The sequence below is a fragment of the Hippopotamus amphibius genome, chromosome 3 (genome assembly GCF_030028045.1).
Source record: "Hippopotamus amphibius kiboko isolate mHipAmp2 chromosome 3, mHipAmp2.hap2, whole genome shotgun sequence".
In the NCBI taxonomy this organism is placed as follows: domain Eukaryota; kingdom Metazoa; phylum Chordata; class Mammalia; order Artiodactyla; family Hippopotamidae; genus Hippopotamus; species Hippopotamus amphibius.
Window position 1 is genome coordinate 174643520 of NC_080188.1, and position 23891 is coordinate 174667410.

The window sequence follows — 23891 nt, forward strand, 5'->3', positions numbered from 1 at the left end:
ACAGGCGCCCCCAGCGGTACAACGTGCCCAGCCTCTCACGTCGTATTGTAAAGCAGGAATTCAAACCCAGATGGCCTCACACTCACTTCCAATCGGGGGATGTTATTACTCCCTTGGTGTTAGTCCCTTGATGGAATTTCAAGACCCCACTTTTCAGATGAAGAAGGAATTGCTCTGAGAGGCCAGGCCAGTTGGAATTCTCATAGATAGCACAAGACAGAGCCAGAGGATGAGACCAGAAGCCAGATTCCTGTACCCAGCCAGTGTGGTTTCTTCATCCCGCAGGGACACACATGGATATACTGGGCTGACCACTTGTGCCAAAAATGGAATGTGGCTCCGTCACATTCTGAACCAAAGACCCTTCCTGCAGAGCCCACGAGGCAGCACATGGAGGGATGTGGTTCTGGATTGGGCACGGGGCGGCCAGTCCCGGGGGAGGCGACACCCCGGCCTGGCCTCGCAGCTCCTCCTGTGCCACTCCGCGTCCTGCCTGACAGCTCTGGGCCAGCCATGGAGTCCTGTCTGTGGGGAGTTTTCTGCCCTCGGGTTCTTTTCAGAAACCTGACAAGCCCAATAAAGGCCCGGTGCTGATGGAGACGAGCGGACCCTGAGTCCTCCCAGCAGCCCTGACGCTGCCTCCACTGACACAATGAGGCCGGTGGTAATCACATTACAGCCTCGTCTTTCATAATTACCCTCTTTCTCCAAGTGACAGAGCATCCCAACGGCAGGGAGGGAACTATTTTTAAACTGATTCTAAGTTAAAAAAAAAAAAGCACAAAAAAAAGAGTGTCATTTTTTCTGGTTCTGGTTTATAAATCACCCCCAGGGACAGCGGGGGACTAAGGTTGGCAGAAGCTAGAAAATCTAAAGAGAGCACTGGCTGCCCACCGCCCTGGAGATCACCTCTCCTTACCTGCTCAACAACCTACACACACATTTCTTTTCTTTCTTTTTCTTTTTTTTCCTGAAGTTCCTGTGTTTGTCTCTTTCACTCCCTCTCTGACTCTAGGAGAAAATAAAAAAGGAAAAAACACAAAGGCATAGCTTCAATGCAAATGACTTGTGGCTTTTTCTCTCTCTCATCATCACCTCCTCCTTCCTCTCCCACCCCACATCCCACCTTCTTGAGACCAGTTCTCTCCTCCTCCGAGCCTGTGTAAAGGTGATGACTCCCAGAATGTTCTTCTATAACAGTAGCAAAACTCTTCAACATGAAGAAATAAAAAGCCAGGAGAAGGCATGTGAAGGAGGGCAAGGGAAAGAAAAGTTACTTAAGAACAATGTTAGCTGGGGCAAGGCTTGACCGAGCAGGGGTGACCCACGCTCTCCCTGCAGGCCACCCAGGAGAGGAGGGCACACCCCAGGAACATGGCACCACCTGGGCCTGGAGGACCATCCAGCTGTCTGCCTGCCCCTTGCAAATGACCCAGAGAAACCTCTGGTGCCCGCACAATAATTATATTGGTAAGAAGGCCGGAGTGGAGGAAATGAATCAATGGCACTGCACGGATTTCTACCGAATGTCTGCAACTGGCTTGGACTCTCATTTGGAGGGTCATCAACAACCTGTCTTGCTCACAACTGTTAGTGTATCATCGAACCCTGAGTGTATTATCTGATCCTCAGGTTTATGTTTTCTCCCTCTACCTGTAGAGCTCTGTTTCTCTCGCCAGCCTGGCGCTCTGACATTTCTTCTTCTCCATCTTCTCTGCTTTTCCGACCCTTCACACCTCTCCCACCACCACTTCAGCCTCCGACTGGCCCATTTTCCTTCTGTCCTGGAGTCTTACAGCTCTAGTCAGATGACTCATCTGAGAGACAGGAAAAGAGTGAGGGAGGAGAGGAGCTCTCCTGGTCCCCTCCAGCCTCCTAAGTTGCTCTTGGTGACGGAGATTTTGCATCTTGCTTAGAGGTGCAGCCGCCGCTTGACACCAAAGCCAGATCACGGGTCTCAGAGCAGGCAGGACCCCTCTAGAGGAGATGAGCACTTCGAACGCAGCATTCTTGGATATGCTACGGGATAAGGGCGGGCCTTCCTCGTAGGAAGTTGCAAAAATCTGCCCAGCAGCACCGCTGAAGAATGCCACGGAAAGAGACTGCCTGAAGAACAGTCGGCATTCCTTGTGATCCAAAGGAACAGGAGGTGGAGGTAGAGAATGAAGCCAGAAAGGGAAGCTTTCAGGGACACAAGAAAAGCCACTCTGAAATAATTATTAAGTGACATGAGCTTAGCAAAACTAAGGGCACCTTTATTAAGTACACATTAAATAAGCATGGGTTTCATTCCCCTCCTCCCTTCCAGCAGGCTTCAGATGAAATGAGAAAGATGAAGCCTCCCGTGCCGTCCATCCCCCCCACCCCGCCCTCCTGCCTGCCCTCAGAAAGCATCCCCAGACAAGAGAGAAGCAGAGAGGTCCATGTTGTGGTAAACAACGGCTTGTGACTGAGCCGGCTGCGGACACAGCAGAAGGTGCTCAGAGAAGTGAGTGAGGCCAGCGGGATCCAGGGTGAGCCCTGGTTTTCTGTAACTGCTGACCCGTGGGGAACTGTCCTAGAAAAGTGCACGTGTAAAAAACACGCCTCCTGACCCCTCTAGGATCCAGGGTTACTGGTTTAGCATTGCTCTTCATTCTCACAACACAGTGGAGGCTGGGCACTTTTAAATAAAGAGCAAGCAGACAAGCCTTCCCTCCAGGGTGAGAGACTAAAGCAATTTCTGGGGTAGTAGCCTGGACTGGTGAAGAAAACTTTAAGCGAAAAGTCATCGCTGTCAGGAAGTCCTAAATCTGATCCCGGGAGAGGAGAGTGTTGATTTGTGAGAGCGCTAAGTCTTTTCATGAGAGTGCTATGCTGCCGCTAATTACAGCTGGCTGAAGAACAGCAGTTGAGTACCGACCGTGGTCAGCAAGATCTGGGTTCAGTCTTGGCTCCTGCGCTCATTAGCTGTGCAATCTTGGTCACATTCCTTGGCCTTTCCTGAAGCTCATTTTCCTTGTCTCCAATAAGGGAACTTGAAAGAGGACCTACCATCCTGATGAGATCACCACACAGCCCTGCTGGGTGTTGACAGCAGGTCTTGTTGTTGAATGCCGATGGGTTCTCTCCTGAGCCATACCAGTCGCTAAGTATCGCGACTCCTACACGTCACTCCTCCTAGCTTATAGGGGTGTCGTCAGGAATGAATGAAATGCTGTAAGGAGCACGCTTAGCTTGGTGCCTGGTAAATGCTCAGTTTGCTAGTGGTACATATTATGGATTGAACTGCATCCCACCAAGAAGATAGTGTTGACGTTCTAACCTCCAGTACCTGAGAATGTGACCTTATTTGGAAATAGGGTCATCGCAGATGTAATCAGTCAAGATTGAGGTCATACTGGAGTGATGGGCCCTAATCCAAGATGACCGATGTCCTTGAAGGCAGATGGCCCCATGAACAGGCAGAGTGCAGTGTGAGGATGGAGGCGGAGGCTGGAATGATGCCTTTACTGGCCAAGGAATGCCAAGCATTTCCCGCCATCACCAGAGGCTAAGAGAGAGGCATGAAATAGACTTTTCCTCAGAGCCTCAGAGGGGACTAACCCCGATGACATCTTGATCTGGGCCTTTTATTCTAGTCTCCAGAACTGTGAGAGAATTGAGCTCTATAGTTTTAAGCTACCCAGTTTGTGATAACTTTTTATGGCAGCCCTAGGAATCTAATACAGTATTATAGTGGGTTAGACTCCTCAAAGGATATGTAAGAACATGAATTCATAAAGTATCAGGAAAGAGAAGATCTTAATATGCATTTTAGTCCAATCTCTCATGTGATGCTTGAAAGCCTATCGTCAGCATTCTCACTAAGTGCTCTTACAGCTTGTGCTTGAACACTTCCAGTGACCAGGAACTCACTACCTATCATGACAACCCAGTAGCTCTGACTACCACTAGAAAAGCTGTTCTTCACATAGAACCAAAATCTGTTTACCTGTAATTTCCCCCAATTTTGCAGGACCTTTTGCTGTATAAAAGTTCAATCCTGTAGCATTTAACAGCCCTTCAAATACTTGCATTCATTAGATAAGCCACATTCTTGCACATATCAGACTTTTAGCAATTGCAATGTCTTTTGTCTATAATGAACTTCTGTCGTCTCTACTTAAAGAGTCATCTATTAAAATCTAGTTTGGTATTATCTTCTGATAGACTAGGTTATGCTGTAGGAAAAAGCAATACCACAATCTGTGCTTCAAAACCAAAAGTTTATTTCTCTCCCGTGCACTACACATCCACTGTACCCAGCCAGGGTACCTTTTATCATGGTCACTCAGGGACCCAGACCGAGAAAGCGGCCACCATCCTGAACACTGCCAGTCAGCATCGGTGGGAAGGAGGAAGATCTGGAGGGTCCCCCGTCAGCAATGAACGCCCCCACCCAGCAGCGATCCACGTTACTCTCTCTCACAATCACTGGCCAGTGCTAGTGACATGGCCTCACCTAACCAACCGGGGGCCAGAAGACACAGTCCTGGAAAATGTAGTCCCACCACATGTCTGGAAAGTCAGGCCAGAAATACTCAGCAAACAGCACTGACGATCACCCCACACCCTCTGCAGAGCTTGCCCTACCGCCCCAGGCAAAGTTGCTGGCTCACCTCCAGCCCTCTCGGGGCATTTTTGTGTCTGTTGATCATGGTGATGATCCCCTTGCATCGTCGTTACTTGTCCCTGTGTTTCCATCTCTTTCACGAGGCTGAGAGTTTCTCAAGGACAAGAACTAGGTCCTCATAAATATTTGGTACGTAGGTGCATTTGAGGACAGCGACCCTATATTCACGGGAAGAGCCCACGTCCTTACAGGGGTTCACAAGGCCTTCTCTGATCTCGCCCCCAATCCTCCTCTGATTTCATCTCCCCACATCCGCTCCCGCATTCACTTGGCCCCAGTCTCACTGTCACTCAAACTCTCCAGGCCGCCTCCTGTCTCAGAGCCTTCACTCTTGCTGTCCCCTGTGCCTGGGATGCACTTCCTCAGCCATCTGCTGAGCTCCCGCCTCACTTCCTTCAGGTCTCTGCTCAGGGCGCGCCTCACGGGACACGTCTTCCCTGCCTGGGCTCTGGGCTCTACAAAATACCCACGTGACTTCCGTGCCCTGGTGCCTCATCTGCTCCCTTCTTTTCTTTTTCTCCACGGCAGTTACCACTTGCTGACACAACACACACACATAAATGTTACGTTCTCATATATTAAATACCATAGAACATGCATTATATGATACCTTATATATGATGTACAGAATTACTGTGGGTATTTGCTTATTGTCTGCCCTCCCCCTTACACTCCCCCCCCCCCAAAATATAACTTCTGTGAATAAAGGAGCCAGCATATAGTAGGTACTCAATCCATATCTGTCAAAGGAATGAGGAATAAAGGAACAATACCTCCAAAGTCGTCACTTCTCTGCACAAAAATGCTGAATTCCTCCCTCTCCTAGGACAAGATCTTCAGTACCTTCAGCATCCTCACCACCCAGAAGTAATCAATGATGAGTGCAGTTCAGAGCAAAACAGCTGCCTGCTCCTCCTAGTCTATGCTGCAATTAATACAAAGCCTGAGTCTGTAAATCAACTATACTTCAATCAGTCAATCCATCAATCAGTCCATCAAGCCTGAGTCTAAATAAGGTTTTGGAGGTTACAAAAATCACACTGTTGACCAATTCATAGTCAGTTTGGATATTGACTAAAATCTTGGGTGTTTCACAGATAAAACTACACTTCTATCTCCACATATAATTTTATAGTTGCTGCTTTGGACTTGTGTGGAATCTAACATTTTTCCCTTTTCATTTTCCTGTCACTTGTCTTCCTTTTCATTTAGAATGTCATTTATTCTTTCACTTATCTATTGAGTGTCTGCTCTGTGCAAAAAGCTCTGTTAAACACTAAGGGTGTTACAGCATGATTTGATGAGTCTCAGAAAAAAAAAGTTATTCAGCAATATCAACATGGATGAGCTAAAGCAACCAAAGTTTAGCAAGGGAGGTGGCTGAGGCTCTTTAGCCTTCAGTGTACATGTCAGTGTACATGACTTCTATCAGAGCCATTCGTGGGACGCTTTCGATGATACAAGGGCAGGGTGCCACTGCAAGCATGCAGTGCCTAGAGTGCCTGCCAATGGGGAGGCAAGTAATACCTCAGCGAGAGGGGCTTGGAAAGAGCGTACGGTCATGAGAGCAATTTGGTTCAGATATTTTACCCCATCTGTCCCCAACGTTGGTGTACCTCGCCTGGCTGCAACCAGTGGATCACCACCTCCCACATCACTCCAAGAACCTCACCCTTCTTTGGACAAGGGTACGCTAAGGTTGGGCTTTCCGGCTGTCCAAAATGATGCAGGAGAGTTTTCACACGTTGCGGTGATTTCAGGGCAGTCCTTGGGGAAAGGAAGCACCAGGCAGTCTGGCTCCAGAGTCCAGAATCTTAACAGCTCTACTCTGTCCTGCTTCCTCTTCATATTGGAAACAGAGATATATTTTAGTCCAATGTATAATATAAAAACTGAATCATAAGACGTGGTTTTCATAATAGTCACTAATCCAGATTACTCCTAATAAAACCAACCCTTAGAAATTGTCCAGTTGAACTGAAATTGAAGAAAACAGTGAATAACTTGAGGATAATGGAAAGAGAGTAAATGAGTTGGAGAATGGTTCAACCTTTTGCTCACCGGGCATTTACTCACAAATTCATCCTTCTGTTTTTTCATCCTTCCACGTATCTACCCACTTATTCATATGACAACCACAGGATGCAGCACTTTGGCTGTCCTAAGTACACATCAAATACTGTGGATAAGATGTGGTCTGACCAAAACTGACTTAGCAGTTCGGGGCCAGTGGGGAGAGGCAGGGGACGAGGCTGGTGAGGGCAGGAGCAGACAAAGGAAACCCACAATCTAGTGTGGCGAATGCTGTCAGAGGGGATTTATAAGGAGTGAGGGGTTGGGGCTTCCCTGGTGGCACAGTGGTTAAGAATCCACCTGCCAATGCAGGGGACACAGGTTCGATCCCTGGGCCAGGAAGATACCACATGCCGCGGAACAACTAAGCCCATGTGCCACAACTACTGAACCTGCACTCTAGAGCCCTCGAGCCACAACTATTGAGCCCGTGTGCCACAACTACTGAAGCCTGTGCACCTAGAGGCTGTGCTCCACAACAAGGGAAGCCACTGCAATGAGAAGCCCGTGCACCGCAACAAAGAGTAGCCCTCAATCCCCAATCGCCACAACTAGAGAAAGCCTGCAAGCGCAGCAACAAAGACCCAACACAGCCAATAAATAAGTAAATAAATATATAAACAAATAAATGGATTTAAAAAAAAAAGTTGTGAGGGATAAACAACCTGTGCTGTGGATGCGTCTTAGCCTCCTGAAGGAACAGGAAGAAAAAGGTGAGAGCAGAATGCTTCACGGAGGAAGGAACACTAGATCTGACCCTAGCAAAACGTTTTAATCTCAGTATTCCTGGGAAGATCCTGTAACTAACACAGTTTCCATCAGAGACAATAGAACATTGAGCATGCTTATTAAGACAAGCACTGGGGCATAGCTGTTAAGAACACGGGTTTTGGCGTCAGAACCGCATTCAAATCTGAAGCTTTTCCGGCAGAATTCAGTCCATCGCATGATGGGGAAAATCATAACATGCCATCATAGGGGTGTGCTAAGGGTCGAGCGCAGTGTGTACACGGCACACAGTCAGCTGATGTTGCCTTCCCCCCAAACTCATATTTACTGTCACTCTGCTCCTTCTTCCTCAGTCTTCTTCGCTCTAACGTTATCTTGAGAACCAAAATGTGTAAGCCTCTTTTCTCTTTCACACAGGGAATACAAAAGAAATATAATTTCTGTAAAACTGATTTGCATTACAGTAAATGTATCGTTCTCCACGGTTCTTGGTGACTAGGTAACCAGCAGAGAAGCTGGACCTTGGAAGAAAGGCACCCTGTGGTCACAAAGCACTGGGACTGTACTAATGAGAAGATTAAAAGAAAGTTCGCCTCACACAGTCCCAGATAATCACAAACGTTCCCAAGGATTATTACCAACCACAATGACCTGGAACTATCTTATCTGCCTGGGTGGTTATTCTAAAGTCAACGTGTATTTGAACAGATGAGCCTAGAAGAGTTACTGAGTTATTTTGAAGTGGCTGGCGGGACCCCTTCATAAGAAACATCTGGGGAAATATGAGGGTACGCCTAAGGCTCCACAGTACCCTTCATCCCAATTCTCATCCAGAAGTGAAAGGAAGCTCTGAGTTCTCCTCGGAGAACTAGCCTGTCCACAGGCCCCTGCCCTGAGTCCTCGCAGGTCCTCTTTGTTGGAACCACTTGCCCACGGTGGGGCCAAACTCATGTGCTCTAGGTAAGCCTTTTGGGAAAGCAAAATGCCCTTCTGCAGAAGCAGTGTCCACTTTCAGGGGTTCATTCCTCTAGGGGACAAAAAGCTCTGGGCTTTCATGACCCTGGTCGTCACTTCCCACGTTTCCTCTTGAAATCTTCACTGCTAGCCATTAGCTTTGTAGGACTGTGCACAGTGTGGCGCCCAGGCACAGATTGCAGAGACCACCTTGTGCGTTCCTTGGTTTCTCTGGCAGATTCTCACAACTCCACGCTTTCTGCTGCAGGCCGGTCTTGAACCCGGAGCTCCGCGGAGAGGATGGGAGCGGTCTTGAAGAACATGCTCATTGGCGTCAACCTGATCCTTCTGGGCTCCATGCTCAAGCCCTCGGAGTGTCAGCTGGAGGTCACCACGGAACGGGTCCAGAGACAGGCGGTGGAGGAGGGAGGAGGCACTGCCAGCTACAACACATCCGGCAAAGAGCAGCCGGTGGTCTTCAACCACGTGTACAACATCAACGTGCCCCTGGACAGCCTCTGCTCCTCGGGGCTGGAGGCCTCGGCCGAGCAGGAGGTGAGTGCCGAAGACGAGGTGATGACAGAGTACACGGGCCAGACCTTGGACCACGAGAGCCAGGTCACCTTCACCCACAGGATCAACCTCCCCAAAAAGGCCTGCCCGTGCGCCAGCTCCGCCCAGGTGCTGCAGGAGCTGCTGAACCGAATCGAGATGCTGGAGAGGGAGGTGTCACTGCTTCGGGACCAGTGCGCCAGCAACTGCTGCCAGGAAAGTGCAGCCACAGGTAGCGTCTGGGAGTTTGTAGCGGGTCTCAGGAGGGGAGGGAGGGTGCTGAGCAGAGAGGGAGAGGGAGTGAGGGTGAGCCACCCCTGCCCACGAAATCTGGCACCTCTTCACACAGAAGGGAAAAGAGGGCCCTAGTCTGTAGCTCTCTGCTCATGCCTCTCTAAGATCTAAATGTGGTCCTTCCCGGGGGATTTGGCATAGGGATGCTCTACAGCGCTTAGCCGGTTTGAAATATAGTAACCTGATTTTGGGGGGGATGAGTCAGGTCATGGTACATCGGTTCAGCACAGCAACTTCTGTGGTGAGCAGGGAATTGACGTCTGTCTTCATTCATCTTTGGTTTTCACAGGCTGTAGAATGGGTACCTATCCGTGTTAACCTGAGGGACTGAGGCATGCAGGCACTCTGTTCCCTGCATCTCAGCCTTTCTCCCATCTAAGTAAATGAGCTTCATTAAAGTCTCAGAGGGCCTGGCCCCCTCTTCTCCAGCAAGGTGGGAGTTTCCGCCCCTGCCCCCTCCGGGAGCACAGGTGGGGGGACACGCACGTGCTCACACACACCCACGCGCAGAGCTTGTTCCAGCACCCTCCCCACCAAAGGCTGAGAATCCAGGACTGGTACCTCTAGCCTCACCCACCCCCCGGCTAGGAACACTTATGAATGACTATCTGGGAGACGTCTTCTCACCTTCAGAGCCAGACTTCCTGACTTCAAATGCTAGCTCTGCGACTTCCTAGCCTGTGACGTTAGCAAGCTACATCACCCAGGCCTTCCTTTCCCCATCGACGAACGGTGACAGACTAGAATGACAGGGAGTTATTAAATATAAAAGAATTCCATTCAGATGAAAGCCTGGCTTCTCGTAAGTACCTCACGTGCAAAAACTATTATCAGCTGACCCACAATGAGCAGGAAGCGCGTCTGTTCCCTTTCGTGCCCAGCGGGTCTCACCCCAAAGGTACCTTGGACCCATGCAGTTCATTCTTTAATGAGAAGAGGACTGTGTCTTCCTATCGTGGGTTCAAGCTTTCATCCCTATAGGGTCTAATACCTGAAAGCTTGCCCAGGGACGAAACCAGTGGCAGGAATGACACTTTAACAGGGGTGGATGGCCCATGTGTCCAGAGGCATACGCAACACATTCGTTCTGACACACCAAGATTGGGGCAGTCTTCGAGGAGTGAAATATTCCTTGGGTTCTCTCACCTCCTTCTCCTCCTCATAACTAAAACTACAAACAAACCACCTGAAGCTGAGAAGACAAAGTCCAGTTGCTCAGTCTCTCCTTCCTCCGTGAGACCTGCTAGGTCAGCTCCCCCTCTCAGTGGAGCTGGGGAATACGGGGAGGGCACAGGTGTCCACGGACGGGGGTCTTTGTGGCCCAGGAAGTTGGGCGGCTTCTGTGAGTGGGCTTTCTACCAGCTTCCCGCCAGGTTCCCTGGCAGATGTGAAAAAATCTACAAGGAAGAGCTATGTTAACCAGTGTCAGTGTCGCATCCTTTCAGGCCCTGGGGACTGCGTGACGTGGCAGAATTAAACAAGGATGTAACTTACTTGACTTCATATCCCCAGGGCCAGGTGCGCAGAAGGGTGCCAAACAGGTGCCGGTTCTGTGTTTGCTTGGTTTGTGCTAGACAGATAAATTAGCCACTGGAGTTACAGTGTGGTAAGGGCTAGGGCAGGCGATACGCTTAGAATCCTAAAAAGATCACAGCAAACAGTCACCAAATGAGACAAGTTCTGGGAAGCCTTGGAAGTGACCCTGGCGCTGAGCTGTGATGAATGAGCAGTTAGTTAGATGGTGGGAGGAGAGGGAGTGAGATGTGTCTGCATCACATGTGACCTTGCCCTGCATCACAGGCCCGGTACTCAGCCTGCATGCCCTTGGATCCCCTTCAATTCCCACGGCCAGCATCTGGGTGTCACGGTCAGGGGCCGTCCTAGGGCTGTGAGAACCTCCTGGGCCTGCCCCGAGGCCCGAGACTGAGTATTTACACCTTCCAGGGAGAGCCCTTCCTCCCAGTTGGGGTGGGGCCTACAGAGTGGCCGGAAGACTCTGCAGGACTGAATCCAAGTGATCCTCCCTGGGACTTTGCCTGATAATGTGCCTGGCTTGGGCTCCTCCCTCCCGAGTCTCCCCTTCTCCCTGATCAGTTTTTCCCAGGAGCACTTTCCAATAAGTCTCACCTGAAGCCTCATCTCAGGTCTGCTTCTAGGGAACCCAAGTCAAGACACACTGAAGGTGAGCCCCTGAAGGACGAGGGACCTGATCTCACTCATCCTCGCCCCCAGCCCTGTGCCAGGCACAACCTGTCTTAGGTGAAAACATTCCTGAGGTCAAGGATGTGCCTAACGAGCTTGAGCTTCATTCTCAGCAACACGAATCTGATCAGAGAGTGAGGATGCTACACTGACCCTGGTTCACATAGCTCTTCCTTGTAGATTTTTTTCACATCTGCCAGGGAACCCGGCAGGAAGCTGGTAAAATCCCACTCGTAGAAGCCACCCAGCTCCCTGCAGCAACCCCTCCCCAGACCCCAGTTATAGGAGGTTTTCCACGGCTGCCCTTTGACCTTCTCCTTGGCCGTTCCAGGACAACTGGACTACACCCCTCACTGCAGCGGCCACGGCAACTTCAGCCTTGAGTCCTGTGGCTGCATCTGCGATCAAGGCTGGTTTGGCAAGAACTGCTCGGAGCCCTACTGCCCCCTGGGCTGCTCCAGTCGCGGCGTGTGTGTGGACGGCCAGTGCATCTGTGACAGCGAGTACAGCGGGGACGCCTGCTCCGAGCTCCGGTGCCCGACAGACTGCAGCTCCAGGGGGCTGTGCGTGGACGGGGAGTGTGTCTGCGAAGAGCCCTACATGGGCGAGGACTGCAGCGAGCTGAGGTGCCCCGGGGACTGTTCGGGGAAGGGCAGATGTGCCAACGGTACCTGCCTGTGTCAGGAGGGCTACGCTGGGGAGGACTGCGGCCGGCGGCGGTGTCTGAATGCCTGCAGTGGGCGAGGACAGTGCCAGGAGGGGCTCTGCTTCTGTGAAGAGGGCTACCGGGGCCCTGACTGCTCGGCAGGTAGGAAGGGGAGCTCCGTGCGGCCTTTGGCAAGCGTGGCCCAGTAACCTAGCTGGAGGTGGGAAGAGAGATGGGAGGGAAGGTGAACTTTAGGCCAAAGAATTCCCCGCTGGGTCGTGCTCATTTGCTTTCCAAGAGAGCCGATTTCTTGAGTCCATCACAATCGACGAGGTGTTTTCAAGGAGGTGACGGGTGGAAACCAGAAAAGGCCAAGTCCAGGATGAACGTTGAATCTTACCCCAAGACGGGAACAAAGTCAACGGTAATAATGGTGATAGCATTTCACTGTCCTTGAGATGGAAGAAAGCAGAGAGTCAAGCCATGGGACCACCTTAGGGAAGGCACCACTCTCTAACTCAGCGGGCTTCCCAGAGCTCCACCTGCTCCAAAATACCCTCCTTGCCTGTGGCCATATTCTGGGGATACATCCTTCCACAGGGCTAGGGCGTGAGATAACCAGACTAACCAGGCACTCTGGTTATTTTGGAGCTTACATACTGTGAAGTGTTACTAATTTAGGAAATGATCTAGTGTCCACATGGATAAGAGTTTTTATAGGCAATGAATTACGCGTAAACAGGAATAAAATACTAAAGGCATCAAACAGCAACTCCCATTCTAACAATTCTAACTAATATTCTAACAAATATTAACTCACAACTTAATATTCTGTACTGCCATTAGTATAGAATATTAAAAGGCTATGAGTCCCTTTGTTCCAGATGACAAACAGCAAGTTGGAACCAACCCCATATGTGTCTACACCATGGAAGCCATACAAAGGTGATGTCCCAAAAGGTGGACCTGAATCCATCTGCGGGAAAATACCAATATCTCACTGGAGATCATTTTCTCTTGCCTAAAATCAGATTATTTTCCTTATCTCACTATTATGGCTCATCCTCTTCTGACTAAATCAGTGACTCGCTGATAAATTTGTGTTTTAAACAGTACAGATTGAGTGATTAATGGAAACAGTTCCATCTGCAACTGTGGGCTCAGAGTGCTCACTGGGAAGATGTAAAATAAAAAATAACAACAAACATTTTAACCGTTCTGATGGGTTGATTCTAGCAATTTTCTGATCAGCCTTCTGACCTCAGTTTAAGGGGGAAATCCTGGGAGGGCGGCTTCACCAGCCTTTTTCTCTCGAGCATCATCAGTGACTCCCCCCCTAGTACCAGACCAGTCAGATGCGTCTCCTGCACCTGCAACTTCAACTTAAAATTCTTTGAAAAGATCAATGGCAACAACAAAAGAAAAACAACAACTCGCTGCTTAGGAAAAAAAAAAATTTTCACGTTCCTCCATTTTTTTCCATAGTCAATGATTTCATTTAGCCTCCTAAGGTTGTTTACTGAACATCTTTCTGAAAATATAGTCATTTTACCAATTGTTCAGAAGGAAAATTCAAGCAGAAGTTAAGTTTCATCATTTCCAAATCCAAAGTTCCTAGGTGATGGCTGGGAAGGGGAAGCTAAAGCATCACGCTAGTTCCTACCCACAGGACAAGACTCCACGAGGCCCCATCGGAGGATGCTAAGAGTCCATTTGGGCCCTTCTCTACGTATGGCCATTCTATAGTCCACATCCTTCTTAATAAAATCGATCTCTGTGGGGTTCTCGACCCTCGTTTTCCACAGGGATAGGTTCATTTGCAAACAGAATCTTTTTTTTTAAGACTTTTATTGAGATATAATTGACATACAATAAACTGCATATATTTAAAGTGTACAACTTGATATTTTTTTCTTATGAGTAATGTATATATGGCAGTCCCAATATATATAATCTCATCCATGGTCCAAACTGAACTGGAGAGAAGCCCTTCTGGCCATTCAGGGAAGACTCAGCAGCTGCCAGGATAACTACAACTGGGTTGAGCCCAAACCATGAGCACGTATCACCTCCAACACGTTACCTCTGTGCTGTTTGAGGAAGACTTCTAGACACCCAGATAAATTACTTTACAGGTTCCCAAAGCCTGTGAGGAGGGACAGTTGCATAATCTTCCTCTGTTTCTATCGCAACCGTGGAGCCACCACTCATTGCAGGAGGTGCTGCTCTCAAGGCTTGTCTTTTAAACCAAATGCCATGGGTCTCTTCCAGAGAAGTATCTAGGTCATTATCTAAAGTGCTACTTTGCTTGCTCTTTGTGAGATGGCTCTAGGAGACGGGCTGCTTATCCACTGTTTGACATTTCTGGCCAGATGCACACACGCCGGCATTACTGCTCCCCTCACCAACAGCAGTGAGGAGAGGAAAGAGGAGAATGGGGAAGGTGAAAACACAGAGAGCCACAAAATGCACTTCCTCGCAGGTCATTCTTTTCTCTCTGGCAAGGGCACGGAAAATGGCTGTCCACTGTGCAGACGTCACTCTGAGGCCCCTTAGGCCACTAGAGCTTGAATGCGATTGAGTAGCGTTGACGAGGCCACTCTATTTGACTCCCAGCCTTGATCTTTCTCACAGTGGGCCATGGGACCAGATCTCAACCTTTCTGCCTCTGTTCTCTGGCCGGGTAAAGATAACAGAACCAAAGAAATTCAGGAATATGAGTCCTTAAAACAGGCCTTAGAAAGAAGCTACTCTGGGCTTCTCATTTTACAAATTGAAAAAGCAGCAGCCCTGAGAGACAGGAAGATTTTTCCAGAGCCAGACAGCTAATGAATGGCAGACGAAGAATAAGAACCCTGGTCTCCTACCAACTTCTAGCACTCTAATCCTCCCCGGGGAGCTAAGTAGAGTAGAATCGGAAAATAAAAATTTTGAAAGCCACATACACAAAGAAATAGTCTTTTGGTGTGACAGCTGAGCTCTGTGAAACGATAAAAAATATTAGGTGTTGGAGATGGGGTAGGGAAGCATGTTCAACCATTTATCCACATCTGTCCCCAGTGAAGGAGGTTAGTGCGGGGGCTGGCCAGTGAGCTGGCCACCACTGCCTGTGAAGCAGCAGGATAAAAGAACCACCAGAGCAGGGGCTTGAAACAGTCCAGAAAGCTCTTCCCTGGACCTCAGTCAGACCTGCAGAGATTCAGAAACATCAGCCTCTGCGTCTGCCAGCACTGCAGCCAGCCTGACCTCTGGCACCTGAAATCACTCACTCCTCTGAGCGCGACACTTCATGCAACTAATTCCAGCAGCTCTCATCACATAGGTGCAAAACTGATGTGAGATCTAAAAAGTAAACAGCATGGCATCTTCGCAGAGAGGCAACTCCAATTCCTCAAGCTGCAGTTTACTCTTTTTTTTTTTTTTTTAATTTATTTATTTTTTTTATTTTTTGGGGGGTACACCAGGTTCAATCATCTGTTTTTTTACACACAGTCTACTCCTTTTTAACTGCCTGCTCTTCCCCAAGTTTCCAAGTCAGAGCCCCGAAGAAACTATGGCTAAGAATACTTTGCACCCCGCCCCCACTAAGCTCCTAGAATCAAGGCATACAGCTCTTTTATAGTTTGCCTTCTAGTCCAGTATCATTTCATTTTGTAAGAATTACTGACACCTGAAGTACATAGCTGCTGCTAAGTCAGCGGGCGGGTGGTGATGGTCTTCTCCATTGAGCCACCACTCTTAAGAATGCTTCCTGGACTTTCCTGGTGGCGCACTGGTTAAGAATCCACCTGTCAAGGCAGGGGACATGGGTTGGAGCCCTGGTCCAGGAAGATCTCACATGCCATGGAGCAACTAAGCCTGTGCACCACAACTACTGAGCCCATATGCCACAATTACCAAAGCCTGTGTGCCTAGAGCCCGTGCTCCAGAACAAGAGAAGCCACCGCACTGAGAAGCCTGCACACCGCAATGAAGAGTAACCCCTGCTAGCCGCAACTAGAGAAAGCCCATGTACAGCAACAAAGACCCAATGCAGCCAATAAATAAACTAATTAATAATAATAAAAAAAAGAATGGTTCCTCCACTTTCGACACCACTGCTTTTTTCTCATCAGATGTGAAGGCCGTGTTTACCACCACCAGGCTCAGGTCTCAAGATAAAAAATTTGCCAAGTTAAGTTGTTGAAATGATTTTTTCACCCATCTGTACCTCTTTTTTACTTTAAAATCCCCAATTGTTCTGCTTAGATCATTCTCCATTGTCATGATTAGCTTTATTTTCTGGAGAAAGGAACCAAAAATGAATACACTGACTTGTCCCGAATGCCCTAAAAATTGTTGGTGACTTGAAATTTTAAATGGATGTTTCTATCACCATGACGGGAGGAGTCCCACACAGGAAACTTGGAGTCAACACATTGAATCACAAAAGGCAGGCCCTAGAGAATCTTTCTTAAAAGAAGTTTCTTACCTCCAGGATAAGTCTGGAATTCACATCCTAAAAGAGAGTCAGAATTATTCGTGGATGTAGTATGAGGGCTGTGTATGAATAAAAGAAAGCATCTGGCACAGTCCACAACCTGTCCTACAAATTGTAGGGGAAAGAACACACTAGGTGTCAAAGGTCTGGGTCTGATAATCCGTTCAGCTCTGACCCAGCTCCCTTACTTTTGGCAAGTCCCTGAGCCTGGCTCTTAGTTTGTTCATTTGTAAAGTTGGGATAATTATATCTACCCAGTCCACCTCATAGAGCTGCTCGTAGAGGTGTTTTTGTTTTTGTTTTGTTTTAATTCTAGTTGGATGGTGTGTCTAAACATGTTTTACAGACTGAAATCCTATGCGAATGTAAAGTGGTATTGCACACTGGCTTAGAGATTCGAGAGTCATTGTGCTGGGTTCAAATCCTAGCTTCTGTGTTTGTTGACTGTGTGACCCAGTTTTCTTATCTATAAAACAGGGGTAAAAATAATACCAATTCCATAGTGTTGGTGAGAGGTTGAAATGAGAAAATCCATGTCAGAACGTTTAGCGTTGTGCTTGGTGCACAATACATGCTCAGTATAATCGTGCAAAATACTGATAGGTTCTTTATACCAACTCTTCTTTCCGTGGTCCAGGAGTCATTCAGTATGCATTATACAGGCTATCCCAAAGATCTTAGTGAAATGCAAAGCTTAATCACGTCAGAGTTAGAAATGATATAGCCTTATAAATCATGCTTTGAAAGTTTATTTAAATCTCATTTACATTCATTTAGTTTTGTATATTTTGAAAAATAACTTAAAAATTGTTTTGTTCTGACCGACATTCGCCATCTTCAATCAGAGGAAGCTCTGCTATCTAGGTCGTTTTATACCATCAGTAGTTTGGGGCAAAAGCGATCAAAGCAAATGCCCAACATTGCAAATATATGTTCCTAATTTCCATCTTCTGAGTCCTCACTGATACCTCCGCCGAGGATCTGAGGTTGAGCACCACAGAGGGCAGGCACCTTCTACTCACATGGCCTTGTGACTGGCAGCTGTCTCAGTTCACTGCTCTCGTAAAGGTGAAAGAGAGAATTCTCAGAGGAGAAATTCAATGACAACTCTTAAACTAACTGAAGCCTCCACGACGTATAAATTTATAAGTTAATTATGACTATTTAAATACTGACCTGATCTTTGATTTAATCTATAGACAGGTCCAATTACAGGCACACTGGCATTAACTTCCTAATTGGTCTTAAAGTTTCAATTATTTAATACCCTCACTACTGGTGAATCTTCACTTCCCAAGGGAACCATACATGAAAGGCTATTTCAATGAGGTTTAATTTTTGGTGATTCTTCGAATAGCATTTGAGAAGTAGAACAAGAGAGAAAAGCAAAGCCCTCAAGAACGCTCCTTTCTAATCATCCCCAAAATCAAGGCGAATAAAAATTTGTTTAACACACATTACATTTCTTTCAAAACTTAAACAGTCTCCTTTTAACAGGGAAAATGATGCAATAAAGGGTTATTGGATGTCTTCATCAGTCCATGGTATCCAGGTTTTACTGTTTCAGCTTTTTGTATTTTGCAAGATAACCAGGAATAAGCCTTTATTTCCACGTGCCAAATCAAATACTGGCTCCCAGGGTAATCTGGTAACAATAACTTATTAAACTACCAAAAATATTAGCCAATGTATGCTGTTAAATATCTAACAACTAGCTCTCTGAGGTAAAAAAAAAAAAAGCCCTCCTTTGTAGCATTTGCCAACTTCCATGGTGTAAATACTCCCTGCGTGGCCAATTTCAAACTACCAACAGGAAGTCACTAAACATAGAGTTGGAAACAGCTGTGCACTAGAACATAATTATATAGTATTTCTACCAGAGAGATACAATACATATAAATTGCCTCAAGGGCATAGACAATAGTAAAATATATTGAAGTCATTTGCCAGTGATAAGTTTGGAGTATTTATTACTTTTGTTTTTAGGATAGTTTACATAATTGTAAGTTAATGTTGAATACAATTTAATCTTTAATAATGACTATTGAAAACCTCTTGCAGACTTTGACAATTAACCTTTCCAAGCCGGTAGAAGCCGGCCTCAGCATACCACTAACTCATGGCCCTACAGAGATGGGAGTACCGAGCACAGAAAAGACTAGAACCTGCCTGCAAAAGGAATTGCCAATCACTCAAAGCCAATGAGCTGAGCAGAGCATACAGGCAGGGCATGTGGGGAGAGATGTGAGGAAGGAAGCGGGGTCCAGGATGGGGAAGGCAGTCCTCTGAGCTCATGCTGTCTGTGTATTGCCTCCTGGTAGTTGCCCCTCCAGAGGACTTGCGAGTGGCTGGTATCAGCGACAGGTCCATTGAGCTGGAATGGGACGGGCCGATGGCAGTGACGGAATATGTGATCTCTTACCAGCCGACGGCCCTGGGGGGCCTCCAGCTCCAGCAGCGGGTTCCTGGAGATTGGAGTGGTGTCACCATCTCGGAGCTGGAGCCAGGTCTCACCTACAACATCAGCGTCTACGCTGTCATTAGCAACATCCTCAGCCTTCCCATCACTGCCAAGGTGGCCACCCGTACGTACCATCTCCCCGTCCTGCTTCATTTTTCTTTTCTCCTACATGAGATCATGGGCATTCATGATAGTAGTGTCTTTTCTTAATTCTTCAGGGATGCCTGCAATAATCATTGCTCTTGAGGGGGAGGGCTTCCAGCGTGACCCACTTAGGAAAGGGTACATTGTTAAAAAGGCACTTCCAAAAAAATTTCCAAATCCAGGCAGCCCCTCTCAATTACAGAACCAAAAGGACAAAAAGTACTTTAATTATTGAGTTCTGACTTGTTATAAGCTGGAGTCTGATTAGAAGTCAAGGAAAGTATGAGACTTACATAGCCTTCAAATCTAGTTAGAGACTAGAAAACGGGAGACATGAAATGGGATGTATAATAAGCAAGTGCTAAATGGTATATTACAGATAGTAAGTGTATAACAGAGTGGGAAAAAATCTTATTTAAAACCACAACTGGAAACACCCACTTCTCCTTATAGCATTATTTCTTTGTGATCTTTTGTTTAGTAAGATAGCCTAATAGTCCATTTTGATTATAAATGTTGAGACTCTAAAGCATTGTTTAGAAAGATTCAGTGGGGCAAAAGAGAGACAGACAGAGACAGAGAGCAAGTTAAACTCTTCTCCATGAGAAACGGAAGTTTTTTATTTATAACAGAGAAACTGCTATAGGTATGTATCTATATTTTGTATGTTTATTTAAGCACAGAAAATTTTTTAAAAATTGCATACCAACTATTAATGTTGACTACATCAAAGAATAGAATGAGAGAGAGATGGGAAGGGGCTGTTGTTTCGTTTTCTTTATACACCTCCAAATTCTTCAATTGTCTTTCCAACACCACTTCTCCAACTCTCAAATGCCAGCTGGGTGTCCTACAATTCAATCCAATCCAATCCAATCCAACCCAATCCAATCCAATTCAATTCAAAATTCAATTCAATTTGATACCCATCCACCTGAAGTTAGTATCATATCCCACAAGCCCAGGCCTCAGTCTCACAGGGCTGCCTCTATGTCAGTTGCCAGTCACAAGTCCCAGGCTGTCACCAGGGCTTCTGACTGATCAGCTATAAATTTAAGGGGTTCCCACAACCCCTCCTTATTCTTGGTATTTGCTTAGAACTCACAGAGCTCAGGAGAGCGCTTTACTCTCTATTACCAGTTTCTCATAAAGGATACAATTCAGGTACAACCAAATGGAAGACATGTGTAGGGCGAAGTATGGGATGTGGAGTTTCCATGTTCTCTCTGGACAGGCAGCCCTCTCAGTACCCCTATGTGTTCACCAACCCAGAAGCTCTCTAAACCCCATTTTTTAGGGGTTTTTTATGGAGGCTTCATTACACAGGCATGATTACTGAAACCACTAGCCACTGGTGATTAACTCAAGTCAACTCTTTTCCCCTCCCTGTAGGTTAGAAGGTGGAGTTCCAACACTCTCTCTAGATCACGCCTGGGTTTTTCTGCAGACCACCTATCTAGGAGTTCCCAGCTACCAGTTATCTCATCATCACACAAAAGATACTCTTATCAATCTGGGGATTCCTAGGGTTTTAGGAGCTGTGTGCCAGGACAAAAAACCAAATACTTCTTTTTTATTACATCATGCAGAGATTTTAGCAGTAGCAGGAAACTGGAAGAAGACATGACTGTGAAACACAAGCCCCTGGACTGGTAAATGGGACTTATCACCAAATATGGGATGAGAGATCTGAGCCCATTTTATGTAGGTCTCAAATGACAAGATGGTATTTGGATAACAAATGCCATGAAAGTTCAGAATAAGAAGAGGCTGCAGTAGGAAGAGTTGGCTTTCAAGGCTTCATGGAGGCCCAGGGACTTGAGTTGCACTTTGAAGGGTGCAAGCACAGGGGCAGGCAGAGGAGAAAGGATTTAAGAAGTCATCTTATCCCCTTGCTTTTCAGGTGACAAAGATCCTGTTATAAAATTGGACTCCCCCTATGAATGCAGACTTTTTCTTTTTTAATATGCCTATAATTATCTCTGTTTACATTTGACCTTTTTTCTTCGATTCCTCTGGTGCCTGAGAACCAGTTTAAAATATCTGCAAGGATTGTGTGGAGAGGCAGGTCACCATCTGCCGCTCTTCCCACCTTGCTCCAGGATGAGTCACTACAGCAAGAGCCTGGCCCGACTCCCAAGCGTCTCTTCTCTGATCCCCGTGCACACGCCGTGATGAGTTTCCATCTCCCGTGGCATTTGTTATGCCAATTCAGGGCATCCCCTCAGGCAGGCTCCCAGGTGACAAGGACAGAATCATGTAAACTCACCCGACATGCCTTCAAGCGGGTTCAGGATCAGCCCTGACTTTCACCAAGAAGCAGGAGGAAGCTTCCATACAGGAAGGATGAGCATCTGTCCATTCTCCAGTGGGACTATCCTGGGAGAGGCGCAGCTCAAATGGGAGCAGGCTCCCGGGAGAACTGAGAAAAGTCATGCTGTCGTATTTCAGGGCTGGTAATTGGAACTCCATTAGGACAAACATATTTCCACTTGTGCGTGCATGTGTGTGTGTGTCGGCGGGGGTGGGGGTGGGGGAGGGGGTGGGGAATGGACACAGAGGGAGATAAGGAGAGGAACTAAAAACAGGATAAATGAGGCAAAGGTGAGTGAGGGAGAGAAGGGAGAGAGAACGGAGAAAAGAAGGAGCTAGTGGCGTGAGAGCAAAAACCTCAGTGTCTGCTACTGTCCCTTGACTGTGCCCTTGCTTTGCTTGTATACATGAGATGAAAACGTTCAGACCATCCTAGACGTGGCGATGTGAGCTAAACAAGATAGTCTCAGTCCACATCACATGATGAAGAAAAGCCTTCCGGACTTTATTCTGAAGTTGGCTTCCTCCGTGTCTTTCACTAACTCTCTCTGCGCCCCCCTTTCCTGGGTGATATGGGAGCAGTGATGTTAGCCTTTACCTTGCCTCTTGGGAACCCTTCAAGCCTCTGAAGACAGTGTTCGGTTTCTCTGAAAAAGGTGTTATGTTAAATGCCAAGATTCACCACCTTAGTGAGGAAAGTGTGACTTTTGCATTTTCATACGAACCTATTATGTGATAGAAAGCATAAAAAAGTATGTATTCGGTTATGTTTGTTAAGTTTACTCATATATGCATCCACACTGAGCGCTAAGACTACAGCGGCATGGGCTGATCCCTCAGCTGGAACCCACCGCCTGTGTGATGAGATGGGGATAGCCCATCACACGCCACCACACCCACAGCGTGGAGGGAGCCCCAGGGGATGCCCTCTGCCCCTGCCGGGACAGCCATGACACTGTCACCCATATTGCTGTGTTCCAGATCTCTCCACGCCTCAAGGGCTACGATTCAAGACGATCACAGAGACCACCGTGGAGGTGCAGTGGGAGCCCTTCTCATTCTCCTTCGATGGGTGGGAGATCAGCTTCATTCCAAAGGTAACCCCCACCTGTCAGACTGCCAAGCAGCCTTATTTGGAGTATTCGTACCCTCAACTTGGAATCAGGGCAGCAAAAAAGCACCCCCCAAATCTCTCTCTCTATGCCATTAAGGACACAAGGGTATTTTTTGGGTATCTGGACTGCAGTACATTTCCTTCCCAAAGGTGTGGTAAAGAGTCATTAACAAAGAGTGGCCCCAAGCCTGGCCCCCTGGCCTTGGATGACAGGAGAGTGCAGAGGCAGCCACCAGCCCCAGCTCTCCTCTCAGAAAGCTCTAGGGTTTAGCAAGCTGTAATTTTAGCAACTCGGAAAACTCAGACCTTCAAAAAGTTGGGGCTTCTCCTTAGGACATAAGAAAAGCCAAACCGAATCAGTCTCATAGTCAACCCACAGCTTCCTTCTGTGCAGACAGATGCCCCCAAAGTCAGCTTGCATGGCTTCAGTCTCTAAAGGTCGGAGATGTAACACAAAACCACCTTTCATAACCTATTCATTGAAAAATATTTTCCTTAAGCAAATTATATTATTAGTCTCAAAGTTAAAAAGGATCCTAAGATTCCTTTCCATTCATCAAAGTAGTATTTTATTTTATTAACCCTATAACTATCTTTTCTAAGTTGCCAGAGATGCCTGACGAGTTCTAGTTTTCCAGGATTTATTAATGTCACTGACGTTTTCCCTAACTATACCACTCATGAGAGTATGATGTTTAATCATACTCCTTTCCTCTGCCTTCATCTTTCAACATCAAAGAGCATTTGTTCAGTCATTCATCAGACTTAACGACAGATGGCACATTTTTGGCCCACAAGACTATGATTTCACCATTGTTTTACTTCAAAATTCTTAGAGGCATGGACTGTTGGAAGTACAAAAGACTTTCAAGTTCACAGAGAATGACCCTTCATTTTATATCCAGTATGTTTAGCTTATAGACTAAGACTCAGTGAACTTGATATCAGACAGCTAGTTGGTGGCAGGCTTAAAAGAAGAACTGGGTCTCCACTTCCTATGCCAGAGCTCTGTCCCCTGAACTGGACAGGATATCCCCTTCTCTTATGTGGATATAGTCATGTCATGACAAGCTAAATACATCTAAGTAGACATTCTATATACATAGGTTCCTATATGCCTTATCTGCATTAAAATGGCAAGTATGGTGGGCAAATGGATTTATAACAGGGCAGAGAGAATCATGTCACTCTGCTGCTCAGGCAGGAAAAAAAACAGTGCCTGGTTTGCCTGTTTTACCTCCAATATGTAAAACTCTAAATAACAGTGGAGCTAGT

The 23891-nt window shown here is 47.0% G+C and overlaps 1 protein-coding gene across 1 annotated transcript in view; it reads left to right on the top strand.

Annotated features, from left to right (window-relative positions):
• Nucleotides 1-12185: 12185 nt before the first annotated feature.
• TNR (tenascin R) overlaps nt 12186-23891 on the top strand; it is a 73201-nt gene continuing 61495 nt past the window's right edge. Inside the window, exons 1-3 of the mRNA XM_057728123.1 lie at nt 12186-12266; nt 19010-19169; nt 22484-22599. Of these exons, the coding sequence (XP_057584106.1) occupies nt 12186-12266; nt 19010-19169; nt 22484-22599 (357 nt within the window). The remainder of the gene's footprint in view (nt 12267-19009; nt 19170-22483; nt 22600-23891) is intronic.